The sequence below is a fragment of the Haliotis cracherodii genome, unplaced genomic scaffold (genome assembly GCF_022045235.1).
Source record: "Haliotis cracherodii isolate W230 unplaced genomic scaffold, xgHalCrac1.p SCAF_16, whole genome shotgun sequence".
Classification (NCBI taxonomy): Eukaryota; Metazoa; Mollusca; class Gastropoda; order Lepetellida; family Haliotidae; genus Haliotis; species Haliotis cracherodii.
This window is the reverse complement of record NW_027266271.1, coordinates 11,072,135-11,088,988: the sequence shown is the minus strand read 5'-3', so window position 1 is coordinate 11,088,988 and position 16,854 is coordinate 11,072,135. Positions and strand designations below refer to the sequence as shown.

Below are 16,854 nucleotides of genomic sequence, written 5' to 3'. Positions count from 1 at the left end.
AATGAATTGTCCAAGAAACTGCTCGAAAAAAAATGTTATGCCTCGGATTGTTTAAAAAAACATCACTGCCACACAAAAAACCAGTGTTGCTAGATGTTTTGTAAATAAATATTTAAACTCGTTTAATAAAGGGAATATCTGGTTTTGCTGAATATCATCTACAATCAAAATCCTCTCCTTCCGTCAGAATTCAGGCATGTAATCTTGAATATCTATACATACACCCTGTGTCTATGTATAGCGCATCACACCCAAACATACACGAACACAACCAGTGACCCAAAACCGTTTTCATTCACAAATTCCATGTGCATGATCCACTCAAGTCAATAAATAGAATTGTCGGGGCATATGAATTAGAGGACACAATGTGAACCCCTAGAAGAATGACGTAGAAGTGTATTGTAGGTAAACAACCGGATGTCGGCAATGTGGGAGATGATTTTGTCGCCGGCTGCGTCAGTCACATTAGCGTGACGACCACGCCAATACGAGAACCAACAAGTGGATATCTGTTCGTGTCGTCTTTCGCCTTGTTGACGTAAATGCACCGGGGTTGCTTTATTATATCCATATTTAGCCTCGATCATGTTTATATAAGTAAAACCTCCGTGACTTAAATAAGAATGTATATATTATGATGGCCAAGATGATCGAAATAAACCCTTTGTTGACGTCATCACGTCAACAAATACATGCCAAGAACAGCGAAAAAACCCTTTCCATATAAATTCATAAGAAATTTGAATGTCAATATTTGTGGACTATTTCTCGATTATTTTTGTGTGGACCTTATGTGACCAGTTTTATCAGCCTTATCTATGCTAAAATCAATTATTCACATGATTTCAATATATTGCCTTAAGTACTACACATGATACAGATACAGTAAATAGAATATCTACAAAATATTTATCTATTTATCAATTTGATTCAGGGGTTGAAATGCAAAGGGGAAAATTAAAACTGAAATAAGACGGTATCGCTTTAAGTTTCGACTTCGGTGTTTTTTGTTTGTAACACAACAACTTTACAAATATTGCTTAATACATTGAAATATCCGGCTTGTCTTAAATCAGTTCTTAGCGATGATAGGTACAGATAAGGCACACGCTTTCAGACACACGAAGAACAAGGGATTTAGTAAATTAGGCAGCACACATTATGATATTGCACATTAGTTTGCAAACAGATTTTAACATGCGACCAAGTTGATACAGTGTTGAATAAGGATAACGCCATTTGTCTTTGCCACTCGGAAACCACGCCATCCGTGAAGGTTCGGAGTAGAACAGGTCTTCAGCAACCCGTGCTTGCCGTAAAAGGTGACTATACATGTCGTAAGAGGCGACTAACGGGATCGGGTGGTCAGGCTCGCTGACTTGGTTCATGCATGTCATCGTATCCCAGTTGCGTAGATCGATGCTCATTCTATCAGTCACTGGATTATCTGGTCCGGACTCGATGATATTATGATAAGACCATGGTCAATGAATACAGCGTTAAATGTGAAAATGATTTGTACGATTCACGATGACAAAGTATACATGTATTAAAGTCCTGTGCAATAAAACGTTTAAGTTTTAGTTTTAAACCTTTTAACTGTAAAGTCACGAACATTTTTCTGACATATGAATATTTTCTGGCTTAACATTTGGAATTAAATATACCCGTTAATGAAAACAGAAGTGTGCAAAATTATTCTGAAAAAGTTGTATTCATATAAGAGCGACAAAAACCCTTTTAATATCATATTACATCTCAGCTAAAGGTAGAGTTCGTTGTACAATTCTGAATATATCATAATATGTTTAGGAGTCAAAACTCGTATACAGAAATCATTGCCCTAAAGTGTAGTTCACATGACTTAAATGTACTTGATCATGATATGAAGCTGATTGTATAAGAAACACATACGACATACAAGAGACGTTATACATGCTCGTCAGCAACAGTCATTTGACGTAAGTGAAGCAGTTGAACAAAGTACATGAATGACACAGTCTCATGCAACGCTTACCCTCGCTTATTGTGACAACGGGGAGAGCGGAGTGGTTTCTTCCGAAACCGTTAGACACACCCAGCAAGGTTACGATTGGTTGGCGGCAATAATAACTGTCCTGCGTCATAATTCTTTTCTCTTCTACAATATGAGACAAAAATAACAGCTATATAAGCTACGGTGGGAAATGGCAGCCAATTCACTCATACTTAGACAGTAACTATGATCACATGAACATAAGTTTTCCAAGCGGCGTACATGCTGGTTCATGTGAGCGCTCGTGCTGGTTCATGAAGCGCACGCCATTACACTGTAGGAAGTTTGGACTTGGAGTATTACAAGGAGATATTACCTGACAGTGTGTTTCTATACTATTTCAGAAATTTCGATGAATCTGTGGATTATACTGGCCATCACTTGGATAAGCATTTCCGCCGTGATAGGTGAATATTCAATTATTTTTGTGAAAACATTTCAGAAAAATAAATTTCAATAAAAATTTTTTCGTAAAGTTTGATATTTTCATCTGCTTTCTTATATTTGATTTTGTTAAATTTAAATACATGATCATCTCATTACATTTTATAAAACTATTTTTTTGAAACGATGAATTATATCAATAATAATTTATTGTATATTTTATTATTTCATTTTTATTTATTTTCGAATAATAATTTACTTTAATTTAGTTTTATTTGATTTTTAAATTTATGTTTTTAGCTGACCCCAAGTGGTTTGTCCACGATTCTCCCCTTGATGGGGGGGATAATGAAGATCTATTCTCCAGTGAACAGCTGCTTCCAGTTCAACTGAAGACACACAAAAATCCAAAACCTGCCATTCCACATATAACACCAAAAAAACAGGACCAGTCACATGGTAAGCATTTTGAAAACCTCGCCCAGATATTTGTTAACTTGATATTGGGCACAGTAGGAGTGACGACGTGCACTCACGCCTACATAAATATTTGCTTATCTGCGGTAAGGCTTGCGAAATATGATGCTAAGCAATCGAAGCTCTCGTAAAATGTAAAATATCATAAAGTTCTGATACGACTGGATACGTTTTACAGCTATCCTTTACGATAATTAATCTGTGACTTGCATCTTTAGACATATCGTTATCTTTCACCTTAACCATTTCTTTGACAGATAAAAAAGTCAGCAAGGGTGCAGATAAACCAAAACCTGTGGTCAAACAAGAGGCGAATGAAATAGAGTCAGAGAATCTGATTCTGGTTCACAAAAAACCCACACACCCAACAGGCAGAAAACCACTGCAAGTTGTTGATGATCGGAAAAGGGTTGAAGTTAAAACTATCAAGACCGACAAAAAACCTGTACGCAGTCCACAAATCCTTGACGAGGGTAAGATGTCAGCTTGAATTCAATATTTCTAGATCCAATTCAAATACAAGGATATGTAATGATTATCTCACCACAGAAATTAACGTTTGCCTTCTACCAACGGTATGTAATATATTTCAGTTTGATGTAACAGGCTTTGGTTGGTTTTAAATACTGATGCAAATCATGAACTTAAATGCTATGTTTAAATATTACAGAAGAACCGTGTGACCCGGAGAAGGACATCGACTGCCTCTTGGAGACGGAGGACCTCATCCTCGTTAGCAACAAGAAGGTAAAGCAGGCTGATGCAAAGAGGCTGAATCAGCATGTCATCAAACACGACTTGGTGGAGACAATGAAGAAAAAAGGTGGGCATAAAGTTGTTTTGGTTTGGTTTAGTTTGGTGTTTTACGCCGCACTCAGCAATATTCCAGCTGTATGACGGCGGTCTGTAAATAATCGAGTCTGGACCAGACAATCCACTGATTTACAACATGAACATCGATCCACGCAATTGGGACCGATTACATGCATCAACCAAGTCAGAGAGCCTGACAACCCGATCCCGTTAGTCGCCTCTTACGACAAGCATAGTCGCCTTGTATGGCATAAAGTAGTGAATATACTGACAGGAATAAATAAAGGAACACATGTTGAATGTTTTTTAAATAAAATGTTTCGAATTATTAACATTGGTGTTAACTGTCAAACGATCTCTCCCCGTGCTTAAAACATATGCATTTTCCTGTTAATACACTCGCTTATTTCTTATATCAGTGTACATTAAGGAAGGTGTACAGACAACCATATTCAAACGAATGGTTATGTCCTTAAAATGTTTTCTTTGTGCTTTAAATATATTTATACTGGTCTTATATTTCAGAAGACATAAAGCCGGAAGTTAAGAAAACGGAAGAAGCTGAAAAGTCGGCACTTCACAGAAGATTGCTCCAGAGAGATGGTAAGAATTGTCAGAAAATTTACATAGGCTTGAAACACGCTTATTCAAAATACCATAACATATTGACTTTCTCAGTTCACGTAGAATAATACAATAGTTTTAGCGTATTGATTCCAGAAAATTTTGTTTTAAATTTGCGAGCATTATGTACCAATCTTTAGACAGACACTGGACAATAAATACAATTGATTACATTCTGCTACAGGACTCGACCCCGAGGCTGTCCTTCGCCAGAAGCCCGCACTGCAACCTCTGTTGGAGGAGGTCGTTGAGGAAGAGGAGGAGGAGGAGGATGTTCTTGCCAACGAGATCTACTCCAACGATCAACAAGCTGAAGAGATCATAAGACGCTTCAAGAGGCAGTCACCGACAGACGAGGATATTGGGTCAGGAGGTATGTTAACACCTGACGAATGTTTGGTTTAGTGTGAACCGGATTGAACTTGGTAGCTATAGGAATAAACATTCTTTGAATTTACAGTTTATAACATATGATTTTAATATCATAAATTCTTGTTTGCCTATTTCATAGAAAAAGAAAAAAGATGAAACGTTTTTCATGAATGTTTAAAAACTAGACTTTTAAATATTTTGTTGATATTTTCTTTCTACAGATGGAGGCGGCGCTAGTTTCATGAACACAACGGATACCACAGAAAGTAAGTACCGATACTTCACAGTTAATAACATTTCATGTCTGTTACATTCTACGTGGCTTAATTTTCAAGATGATAAAAAGACAGCACAAAAGTTACTTGAAAAAGAATCACATCGATATGTTGTCTATTTTTCAGCCCCTTCGTTCACGATGCGATTCAACATAACCATGGACCAAAAACATAGCAGTGGACCCCTGACACCGGAAGAAAAAACGAGCTATAAAGACATGTTCAAGACGCAGTTGGACGGCATTTTCAGCATCATTCCTGGAACAAAAGTCGTTGTGAAGAATATTCGCCTTGACGAGTGAGTAGTGTTGCGGCCTCACATTTCGGTGGTTGAAATGAATTAAATACGCGGTTTAGACAATCAGTAGGTGAAACGACTGAGGTGTAACTAAATAAAACCACTCTATCGACACAATGTTTTCATTTGCCTTTCACTGAACTGGATTATCCAACAGATCACACTCCTAGCATACGTTCATGTCAGTCAGGGTGTAGATACGGGTGATTATTAATATTATTAATATTATTATTATTATGATGATGATGATGATGATGATGATGATGATGATGAGACAGATTGTCCTAAGTGTTATTTAAGAATTGGCTTCAGCAATCTCTACGTTTTTACCTCTTCAAACGCAAAACTATATTTGCAGTCAATTCTCATTAATAACGAAATCAACAATAAAACTTCATAAACGGCTCATATATTCATTAAAACAAAAAGCTGGAGACAAGGATATGACTTCAACGAGCGCAATAAAGCAACACAAACACCGCCCATTCTTGTATCATCCAATCAGGAAACAGTATCTGATAGTGGGAGCGGTCAAACTATGTTAAGGTTTATGGAAACACGAATTCAAAAATAATTGCTTGGTAAGCCAATCAAATGCCCTGGAATTATTTGCAATATATTGTTTACAGAAACAACCGTGTGACGGCGGACTGGGATCTAGTGGTCACTCTTACTGGGGCGCGCGGAACCACTGATACCACTGAGACTCAGAACCTTCTGGACAAGTTGGTTACAATTGGTATTCCTGCGGTCAACAATATGACTATAAATGGAAGTGTTGTCTACACAGAACTCAATGGAGAGGTCATTGGAGCAGTAGGTACGAATGCCAAAATATATACCTTCCACCCAATATATACTCATTTCCAAAGGAACGCTCATCTTAAAGAAGTATGAAATGTCTGAAAATTAAAAGGTAATATGTATATATTCGTTTTCGGAACTTTACGTTTTAGGGTTGCGTTTCTTTTGGAAGTGAGTATATTTGTTCGAGTCTAAATTTATGATTGAAATGAATATTTAATTATTAATAAATGGAATTCTCACATTTGGTATTTTTAATTCCTATATACGTGAATACTTACATGTAGCCATGTCTCTTTTCCAGCCGACCTTTTGTTAAAAGACACATGCCAAGCAGACAACGCTTGCCCCAGCGAGTACGTATGTGTACGAGACGCAGCGTCTTTAACTTATTGCCACCACAAGTGCTACAGTTCAGGACTAATTGGTGAATGTCAAAATGGAGGCGCCTGTCAAATCAACGACAACTACGAACCTTATTGCCAGTAAGTATAACACGAATGGGGCAACATTATTTTCTAGAAATGATGATGAGGATGAGGATGATGATGATGATGATGATGATGACGACGACGACGACGACGACGATGATGATGATGATGATGACGACGATGATGATGGTTAATAGTAATGATAAAATAGCAGTTCGTACAAGTAACATAGGGCCTTGTCACGTCTTACATCGTGTTCTTTTCTCCGTGCAGATGTGGGACGGGATATTCAGGGACAAAGTGTGAGCAGGCCCCGTCGTCCCAGAGTCCTTCCTACACCATAGGCCAAATCGTAGGTGCTGGAGTCGGTGCCGCCATGATGGTCATAGCAACGGCATCGTGCTGTATATACATCGCGTTCTTCAGGAAGAAGAAGGAAGAGTAAGTCTAATGTCTTTAATAGTGAGTGAGTGAGTGAGTGAGTTGGCTTAAAGCCGTTCCGAACAGTAGTTTGGTAATAACGGCGTGATGAGGGAGGAAAGCCAGGACGTGACGCAGGTCTTAGATGTTTACCATTTGGGGAATCCCGCGAGTAGGAATTTGTTGAATTAAGTAAGGTTGCTTTCTTATGATTAGGAAATGTAAAATATTAATGTTTTCGTTATAGAGAATTCTGTAATTGGCGTTATCAACTTCTTAAAACGATGTGTGTTCGTGATTTTCTTTACTTCTCAACATGGTTATCATAATACAAGAATACCCTACTTCCTGCTTGTTGTGTGAGTAAGTGTGTATGTAATAGTATACCCATACTTATGTGAGAACCTATTTTTCTAGGGACATGGATTACTCCTATTTTGGTGACGATGATTCGTCGGGTCCTGGTGCCTTCAGTGACGCGGACACAGCTCTCGGAATTAGCAACTATGTAAGTATTGATTCAGGTTTTATCACTTTTAATATTCATAAAAAACTATTTAAGTCGAGTTATCCGGTCTTCAACACATGCCGAATGTCGATATAAGATGTAGAGCAGAAATTGATTCTGTCGGAATGGTAGTCTTGAGGTACAAAATCCAAATAATGGATACTGTTCGCGTATACTTAATTGTCAATATGATTAAATAGATTTAATTTGTTCAAAATATGCATATTGGCTGTTATTTATTTTGTATTTGTTTTATTTTCAGTATATCGACCGTCCTAGTGTCAGTTTAACGCCCCTGGATATATATCACCAAACGGGAACTCATGCTTAAATCGGAAGGAAGCTAGGATAACAAATTGTTACTTGCTCAAATTGTGACGATTGTCCGAATGATGCTTAGCAACCGTTGCTAGGCTACAGGAAGGACTGGCGATGGAGCTTGTTTTCTTGGTGTTTTGTGTCAAACCGATTTCGAATCAAGGAAACCTGACGAAGTCGCGGTCCTGACATTCCGGGGGCAGGTGTGTGAGACGATCGATGAGCGCGAGTTCCACGCACTGCACGTTCTGCGCGTGCTGCTCGTACCGCACGTGCATGCCACGAGGCATGAATGTGAACCAGTGAACTGATCTCAATACACGTGGGTGCATATCCGCACGTGGGCCCTTCTGCAGCTAGAGGATGCAATACTGAAGACACGCTGTGAGACTTTGTTCTGGGTGACCATATAGGTGATCTGTGTTAGTTTCCAGAGGGATTTTTTAGAAGGAGGACATATATTCCCACGGTGTAGTCGTAAACAATCACGCTTTACAGTCACGTAGTTGGGATAACAATGTCAAAGGTCACATCGTCCAAAAGCCAAAAAAAATATTTGTGGTAAAAATACAAAATTAGAAGGATAGCCGTAAACATACACATTCACAAATTATGCAATTGCTTTCGGTGTTTCAGTTTTTCAAAATTTCATCTTTTAAGTTGATTTTGTAACTCGATTACACTTGATCGTAAAAAGACGGAATGACATGTCATATGGAGGGATGTAGTGTGTCTCAAAGGCTTTAATTTATAATACTAGTGCCAGTTTTGCCAAAATGTTGTGCTCATCACGGGTATTGTTCTGTATTGGAGGTTGGCACTGCAATGTTAGTCAAATGTCTCAATTTGAAAAAAAGAAAATCTGTGATATTTTCTGCAGTCTTCCACATTGTTTTTGTGAAACTTATTCCAGTTATTATTCCGAGGGAATTAGCTTTAAATTATCCATTAAAACTGATTATAACTAACTAATCGCATTTTTTCTCCTAAATATGTAATTCACTTTGCGATAATTGATTACCTTGGATGGAGACATTTGTCGTTTATTGTTTATTTTTCAATTCAATATTTGTTCTTCTTTCTGAGAAGTTGGGATTACATTGAAATATACATGTATTTGTTATGTTAGATATTTTAAGTTATTGAATAAATGTTTGTCTTGTAAATTTGTCAAATAGATGTAAATATTGTATATACATATTGATATACCCCGGTGCAATATTCATATGTAAATAGACATCACTTTGTGTACATTCACACATATGCCATGGCCATGGTGATATGATATTTATTAAATGTTATTCAGAACTTGATCTTATGTTTACTTTGGGAACAAACGGTGCGGTTTTTTGTGTGGTCAACGGTATATCCACGCACCAGAGTGACCAGGGGTCATGTTCGGACATTGTGTTCCTGGAGTACCAGAAAGCTGGGTGGTTCTGTGGTTAATGCACTCGCTGGGAAAACCGGGTTTTATTCCATTTGTATGCTTGTTTGTTGTTTAACGCCGCACTCAGCAATATTCCAGCTGTATGACGACGGTCTGATAATAATTGAGTCTGGACTAGACAATCCAGTGATTGATATCATGAGCATCGATCCACGCAATTGGGATACGATGACATGCATCAACCAAGTCAGCGAACTTGATCACCCAATCCCATTAAGTACCTCTAACGACGAGCATATCAGCCGCCTGTTACGTCAAACATGGGTTGCTGAAGACCTATTCTACCCCGGATCTTCACGGGTCGGGTTTATTCCAAAGAAGACATATCGTTTCTTGGTTGCTGCAACTTTGATGTACATATCTACAACAGGTCGGGTAGCTTTGACGCATTTGAGAAGATGGTATGGGACTTGCACCCCTTAGCCGTGCCAGGATCAGGATTAGTTCAAAGCGGCGTTAAACCGAACTCACTCATGTGAAACGGCGACTGAGATAGTCTTTCCCTTTTATCACTGAGCAGAAGTCGGGACGAACTGAACGTAATTGATAATTATTCAAAACTGTCAGTCTGATTAGATTGAACACGTCAGATCATTCTGCCCAGGATACCATTCTCTGCATCCTCGCCCCAGCACATTCCAGTATGAGTGAGTGAGTGAGATGGGTTTAATGCCGCTTTTAACAGTATTTCGGTTATATCGCGGCGTGTCAGCTTAATGTGGGAGGAAAGCCCAAATTGATGCAGGTATCAGACGTTTGCCACTTCGGTGAAACCCACGAGCACGAGTATAGTGCTGACAAACCCAGAAACATTGTCGGGGTGAACCGGGATTCGAACCCACAATCATAGGTTTCTGGTGTACCCAAGGGACGCTAATCTGCACAGCGAATCGCGGCGCCTTTGACGACACAGGCGGTGTGGGTCAAGTGAGATAACACAAAGCAATGTGGGTCAAGTGAGATAACACACAAAGCGATGAGGGTCAAGTGGGATAACACAGAAAGCGACGTGGGTCAAGTGGGATAACACACAAAGCGATTTGGGTCAAGTGAGATAACACACAAGGCGATGTGGGTCAAGTGGGATAACACACAAAGCGATGTGGGTGAAGTGGGATAACACACAAGGCGACGTGGGTCAAGTGGGATAACACATAAAGCGATGTGGGTCAAGTGGGATAACACACTAAGCGATGTGGGTTAAGTGGGATAACACACAAGGCGACGTGGGTCAAGTGGGATAACACACAAAGCGATGTGGGTCAAGTGGGATAACACACAAGGCGATGTGGGTCAAGTGAGACAACACACAAGGCGATGTGGGTCAAGTGGGATAACACACAAAGTGATGTGGGTTAAGTGGGATAACACACAAGGCGACGTGGGTCAAGTGGGATAACACACAAGGTGATGTGGGTCAAGTAGGACAACACACAAAGTGATGTGGGATAACACACAAGGCGATGTGGGTCAAGTGAGACAACACACAAGGCGATGTGGGTCAAGTGGGATAACACACAAAGCGATGTGGGTCAAGTGGGATAACACACAAAGCAATGTGGGTTAAGTGGGATAACACACAAGGCGACGTGGGTCAAGTGGGATAACACACAAAGCGATGTGGGTCAAGTGGGATAACACACAAAGCAATGTGGGTTAAGTGGGATAACACACAAGGCGACGTGGGTTAAGTGGGATAACACACAAGGTGATGTGGGTCAAGTGGGACAACACACAAAGCGATGTGGGTCAAGTGGGATAACACACAAAGTGATGTGGGTCAAGTGGGATAACACACACGGCGACGTGGGTCAAGTGGGATAACACACACAGCGATGTGGGTGAAGTGGGATAACACACAAAGCGATGTGGGTCAAGTGGGATAACACACACGGCGACGTGGGTCAAGTGGGATAACACACACAGCGATGTGGGTCAAGTGGGATAACACACAAAGCGATGTGGGTCAAGTGGGATAACACACAAGGCGGTGTGGGTCAAGTGGGACAACACACACAGCGATGTGGGTGAAGTGGGATAACACACACGGCGACGTGGGTCAAGTGGGATAACACACACAGCGATGTGGGTCAAGTGGGATAACACACAAAGCGATGTGGGTCAAGTGGGATAACACACAAGGCGGTGTGGGTCAAGTGGGACAACACACCAGGCGATGTGGGTCAAGTGGGATAACACACAAGGCGATTTGGGTCAAATGAGATAACACACAAGGCGGTGTGGGGCACAAAACAGATTTGTTGTCACTGAGAAATAGTTCACTGACTAACGGGATTGGGTGGTCAGGCTCGCTGGCTTGGATGATGCATGTCATCGATCCCAATTGCCTGGATCGATGCTCATGATGTCAATCACTGGACTTTCCGGTCCAAGTTCAAATATTTACAGACCGCCGTCATGTAGCTGGAATATTGCTGAGTGCGGCGTTAAACAACAAAGAAACAAACAGCCATATGTATTCCCCTCTACTTCAATCTCTTGGTGGACACGTCCATTCAACTCATAATATCGATCAACTACATTCAGAAGATATGTAAACACACTAGAAATTATCAATTACAGGCCAGGGCTATATTTATGTTAGACACCGACCATTTGATATCCAGGTTGATATTATTGAAAAAAATATAATGATCTCAAAAATGCTTGAAAAAATGCTTATGCCTCAAAACATTGTCAGGTATAAAACATATATTGTTTCAAGGTGTTTCAAGATGTTTCAAAATGTTTCAAAGAATCTTTAGTTTCCACCCAAAATCTTAGGCCTCCCTTCCACAGAGAATATCAAGTTGTCCGGCCCCAAGGAAACATGCTGAAAACGCATAGAGTTATAAGTTCTATTGATCATGAAGGGTGTGCCTTTAGTATCCAGAATAAAAAAAATAGGGTTGGGCTATTTTTAAGAACATGCATTACAAGAATCTATTCACATGTCAACTGAATCCCACACCCATGGTAATTAAGCCGCCTTATCTAACACACCTGACAACACCATAAACGCTAGATCGGTTCTCCGACCCAGTCAGTACCCTACAGATACATACGACTGAGGTTCCCTGCGTCCACTATCTATCACAGGGAGGGATCAGAGAGACACTTGTGAATAGGCGTGTGTAACGGGTATGGCACTCATACGCGAACAAACCAGACACGCCCGGTGATATGTAACAATTATTTTCTCAACCCACACCCCCTTTCTCTGGGTCAGGTAGGCGACCTCGGAGGATGACATGTACGGCAGCATCATGGTACGGGGAGACATCGGTAGCCACGATACGGTGACAGCGTGTCCTGTCTACCAAAGGAGGTCGCTAGGGTCAAGGATGGGCATTCTTAACAACTAACAGGTCATTGGAATAAGCAGGCTTTTAATTGAAGAAAAGACATTTGATACCAGAAGCAGCACATCAAAGTTTTTTTAAAAAATGACAAATTACAGTTTGGTTCAACATGATCAAAACTATGTTGATCGTTCATGAGAAACGTGTTCCTTGATCCGTGGTTACATAACGTCAAACACGGACACCTCAAAAAGAACGTTTTATTTTAAGAACTTTTTTGTAAAAACTGTATACAAGAATAAATGGATTACAAAATCATTTTTTCTGGTTCTATATATACGGTGTTTTGTTTGTTCAACTTACTGTTGGTGTTTACGTAGACTTGGTCTAGATGTAATATGAGGCGCATAAGCATGTGGAACAGAATCACCGTGGATATTGTCATTCTGTGTCGCGGACCAGCGGTGTGTTTATGTGACAGAGCCAGGGATCGACATGATTGTAGATGGTATTTGCATAGTTTGTACTTTGTAAATTAGCATCACTCTCCGTGTACCCATATGCACTCAGCAATATTCCAGGCGGCGATCTGTAAAAAAATGAAGTCTGGATTAGACAATCCAGTGATTGACATCATGAGCATCGATCCACGCAGTTGGGATACGACATGCATCAACCAAGTCAGCGAATCTGACCGCCCGTTCCGTTAGTCGCCTCTTACGACAAGCATTGCTGAAGAAAATAATAACCCGGATCTTCACGGGTTTACTGATTCAGTGACTGAATTAGATGTAACGTTGTTCTCAACGGTTATTTCATTCATGTTTCATATAAAGATCTTTGCGTAAAGATTCAAAGTGGCAAAAAACTAGCCAATTCAACTTCGGAAAGCCGACTTCAGATTCATGTCCAGCTAAATTCCAGCAGCTCCAGCCTTTGGTTTCTACATTTCTCAACTTGTAGGGTACAATCGAACACCTTTCTACAAAAATTTCTTCGATAATCCATGAATAATAATGATAATCTATACATCCTTTAGTGTTCATTGACATCGTGGCTTTGATAGCGGCGACGGTGACAGTGTAAGGGAAGTAACTCCGCCAAGAAAGGTTGTGCTCTGTGTAAAAGATGATGTAAATACCAAAGTGTGAGTGAGTATGATTTTACGCCGTTTTTTGCAATATTCCAGCAATATCATGGCGGGGAACACCCGAAATGGGCTACACACATTGTACCAATATCGGGATTCGAACCCGGGTCTTCGGCGTGACAAGCGAACGCTATACCCACTAGGCTACCCGACAGCCCCTTATACCAATGAAGGACATGTTTGTAGTTTTATGCTTAATTTTAGAATTTGTTACCTAAAACACTCTTGTGTGACAAAGGTTAGAAGAACAAAACTAAAACCGTTATATGGTATCTGTCTGGATTGGGTTATAGTCGTGTTAGTGATTGATACACGATCAGAGATACCTGTAGCGGCTATAGATTCACATGTATACAACTAGACGGATCCAAACGCCGCGTCTATTCTCTTGCTCAGTTAATAAATTAAGTCAACCAGGGCAGAGATGGCACACTGGAGGAAAGGCAGGGCGTACATTGTGTGTCGGTATTCACTAGAATCGGCCATAAAATATAATATTTCACTGTTGCTGTGAAATCTGCAGCTGGTGTCTGTGTATCGATTCCTGTATCGATTTCTTTATTGATTTAACATTCAGATTTAGGCAGCTTGCCTCTTCCCAGGGCTTGGGTGATCTGGACTTCTTTGGGTACTCGACCATGTACTGGTTTAGGGCGATGGGGTAGTCGGGTGGTATAAACCCGGGTTTGGTACATTATGCGGTGGTCAAATTTGGCGTACCCCGATCAATACTTCTGGAGTATTGCTATAATCAGCGTTACACCATACTCACTAACGTTAATTGGAAAGTGCCCTATTATTACCCGCAATGTCTTTTGGTGTTGTTTTACCAAATCGCTCGCTCGCTCGCTCGCCCACTCACTCACTCACTCACTGAGTGATTTCATAAAGCAAACAGACTACAGTCTTTTTCCCAAGAACAAGCCCCATGTTAACATGTTAACATGTTAACTCCTTTGAGGGAACTAATTCTAATTCCCTTTCGAGTACTGTTGAGTAACCCCTATTTAGATAACAACATGCATGTTAACTCATTTTCGGGTACTATTGTTAGTTCACACCTGTTCGGGTACTTACATGCTAAATCCCTTTCGGGTATTGTTGTTAGTTAACTCCTATTTGGGTAATAACACGTTAACATGCATTTGGATACTTTGTTTGTTTGTTTCTTTCTTGTTTAACGCCGCACTCAGCAATATTCCGCTTATATGAAGGCGGTCTGTAAATAATCGAGTCTGCACAAAACAGTCCAGTGATTGACATCATGAGCACCGACCCAGGCAATAGGGATGCGATGACATATATCAACCAAGTCAGTGAGCTTGACCACCCGATACGTTAGTCGCCACTTACGACAAATATAGTCAACTTTTACGACAAGCATGGGTTGCTGAAGACCTGTTTCACCCCGGATCTTCACGGGTCATTTTCGGATACTTACATGTTAACTCCTGTTCGGGTTCTAAAATGTTAACTGCTGTTCGAGTACTTTTCTTAGTTAACTCCTATTCGGGTAATAACATGTTGTGTAACGGTCGTGTATATACTTCCCCTTACGCCGCAACAGACAGGTAATACTAACAACACACAGAGACTGACGATCTATGCCGCTGTGATCAGCTCTGGTCGTGTCCTCACACCTTATATTATGATGTATTTATAGATGACCAATCAGCGTCCTTTTTGGGTTTTTGGAGTGCTAGCAGGATTCAGTCTGTAGGGTACTCGATGCAAAGTCCCGTCACTCCTACTTGTGATTTATAACAGGTCTTTTACGATGTGTGATAACGGTGTTACCGTGCTGGTCGGCGGCAATGGACGCTCTGAACGGAGCGAATGTACTCCGATGTGGCGTAATAGCATGGCCGCACGGTCCAGACGTGTGTGTGTGTGGGGGGGGGGGGGGGGGGGGGGGGCTGATACACGGCGTCGGTATCATGAAAATGACTTCAACGTTGCCTGGAGAAACACACACAAGTCATAACTCTTATGCTGTTATTGTTTTTGCCGAATCAGGTTACGTGGCTGGGTGAAGGGAGATGGTACGATCATGTGTCTCTTACATGTACGAGAATGTTAACTTTCGCTTTGCCATATATTTCTTGTATCTAAAATGGTCTGTCGATCCTTCCGAGAATATGAAATACGATTGTCGGTTCACACGCACTGTCCTGTCGTTCCAGAAAACATAGCGTGACCCATTCGGGTCAATTAGAAACCAGCCCAACATACCGACAGATCTGTTTCCTTATGCATTGTTATTTCCTGAAATTCGACCTCATAATTACGAAAGCCTAATGGTGCACTTTGAAAGCATATATATGTATATTTATGTTTAAACTGAAATTTCTCATTATATCTATTATTTGTTTATTTTCTCCACATTTCGACTTTTTACTCGTTACTTCTGTTATTTTCTCTTTATTTCGATTATTTTCTCTTTATTCCGATTATTTTCTCGTTATTTCAAGTTTACAAGAAAAACTCGAAATTTCGATGTATTTCTCGTTATTTCGATTATTTTCTCGTAATTTCAAGTTTATTTCGAAAAGTGAATTAGATAAAAAGAAAAAAGTCGTTATTTCGAGAAAATAATTGAAATAACCAGAAAATAATCGAATTGACGAGAGAGACCTCGAAAATAAAGAAATAACGAGAGATTTCGATTGTTTATAAAATAATCCCAGCAAAGTGGCACCATTGGGCTTTCGTACATAGTAGGTATTTATCGTGTAGATGCATTTTTTAGATATGATCTAATCCAGTAACGCTTTAAGTTACGTGGATGCAGGATCACATCCGGATACCGACTACAGCTTGACAATTCGCATATATTACAAGCCGCTTTACATTTAAAGCAACACAGCCCCATGTATCTTCCTTGTTTTGATTATAGATACGACACAACGACTGTATAATTAGTTGTCGCATGCGTAACGCGACGTCAACGCGGCACTGTCGGCTACAGTCGCGGTACTTAATTGCTAATTTGCAAAGAACGGACGCGATGTAGATACGAAACAATGAGATTTTATCGTGATAATGACACGTAAGGCGCCGCAATTAGCCAAGGATATGTTACTAAAATAGTTACGAATAATACGCCACAAATTTTGATCATTTCTCACAATGATAGACAGCTACAATGAGCAACTATTTTCATCATTACTCACAATGATACAAATCTACA

General features: G+C 40.2%; 1 protein-coding gene across 2 annotated transcripts in view; it reads left to right on the top strand.

The window, feature by feature from the left end:
* The window catches only part of LOC139463817 (uncharacterized), a 39,992-nt gene extending 30,922 nt beyond the window's left edge, over nucleotides 1-9,070 (top strand). For both annotated transcript variants that reach the window (XM_071245151.1, XM_071245152.1), the window contains exons 3-15: nucleotides 2,383-2,445; nucleotides 2,723-2,881; nucleotides 3,157-3,372; nucleotides 3,570-3,722; nucleotides 4,238-4,315; nucleotides 4,521-4,709; nucleotides 4,930-4,974; nucleotides 5,110-5,281; nucleotides 5,911-6,101; nucleotides 6,390-6,570; nucleotides 6,790-6,957; nucleotides 7,354-7,444; nucleotides 7,707-9,070. In XM_071245151.1, the coding sequence (XP_071101252.1) occupies nucleotides 2,383-2,445; nucleotides 2,723-2,881; nucleotides 3,157-3,372; nucleotides 3,570-3,722; nucleotides 4,238-4,315; nucleotides 4,521-4,709; nucleotides 4,930-4,974; nucleotides 5,110-5,281; nucleotides 5,911-6,101; nucleotides 6,390-6,570; nucleotides 6,790-6,957; nucleotides 7,354-7,444; nucleotides 7,707-7,775 (1,775 nt within the window). In that variant the 3' untranslated portion in view covers nucleotides 7,776-9,070. The remainder of the gene's footprint in view (nucleotides 1-2,382; nucleotides 2,446-2,722; nucleotides 2,882-3,156; nucleotides 3,373-3,569; nucleotides 3,723-4,237; nucleotides 4,316-4,520; nucleotides 4,710-4,929; nucleotides 4,975-5,109; nucleotides 5,282-5,910; nucleotides 6,102-6,389; nucleotides 6,571-6,789; nucleotides 6,958-7,353; nucleotides 7,445-7,706) is intronic.
* Nucleotides 9,071-16,854: the final 7,784 nt, after the last annotated feature.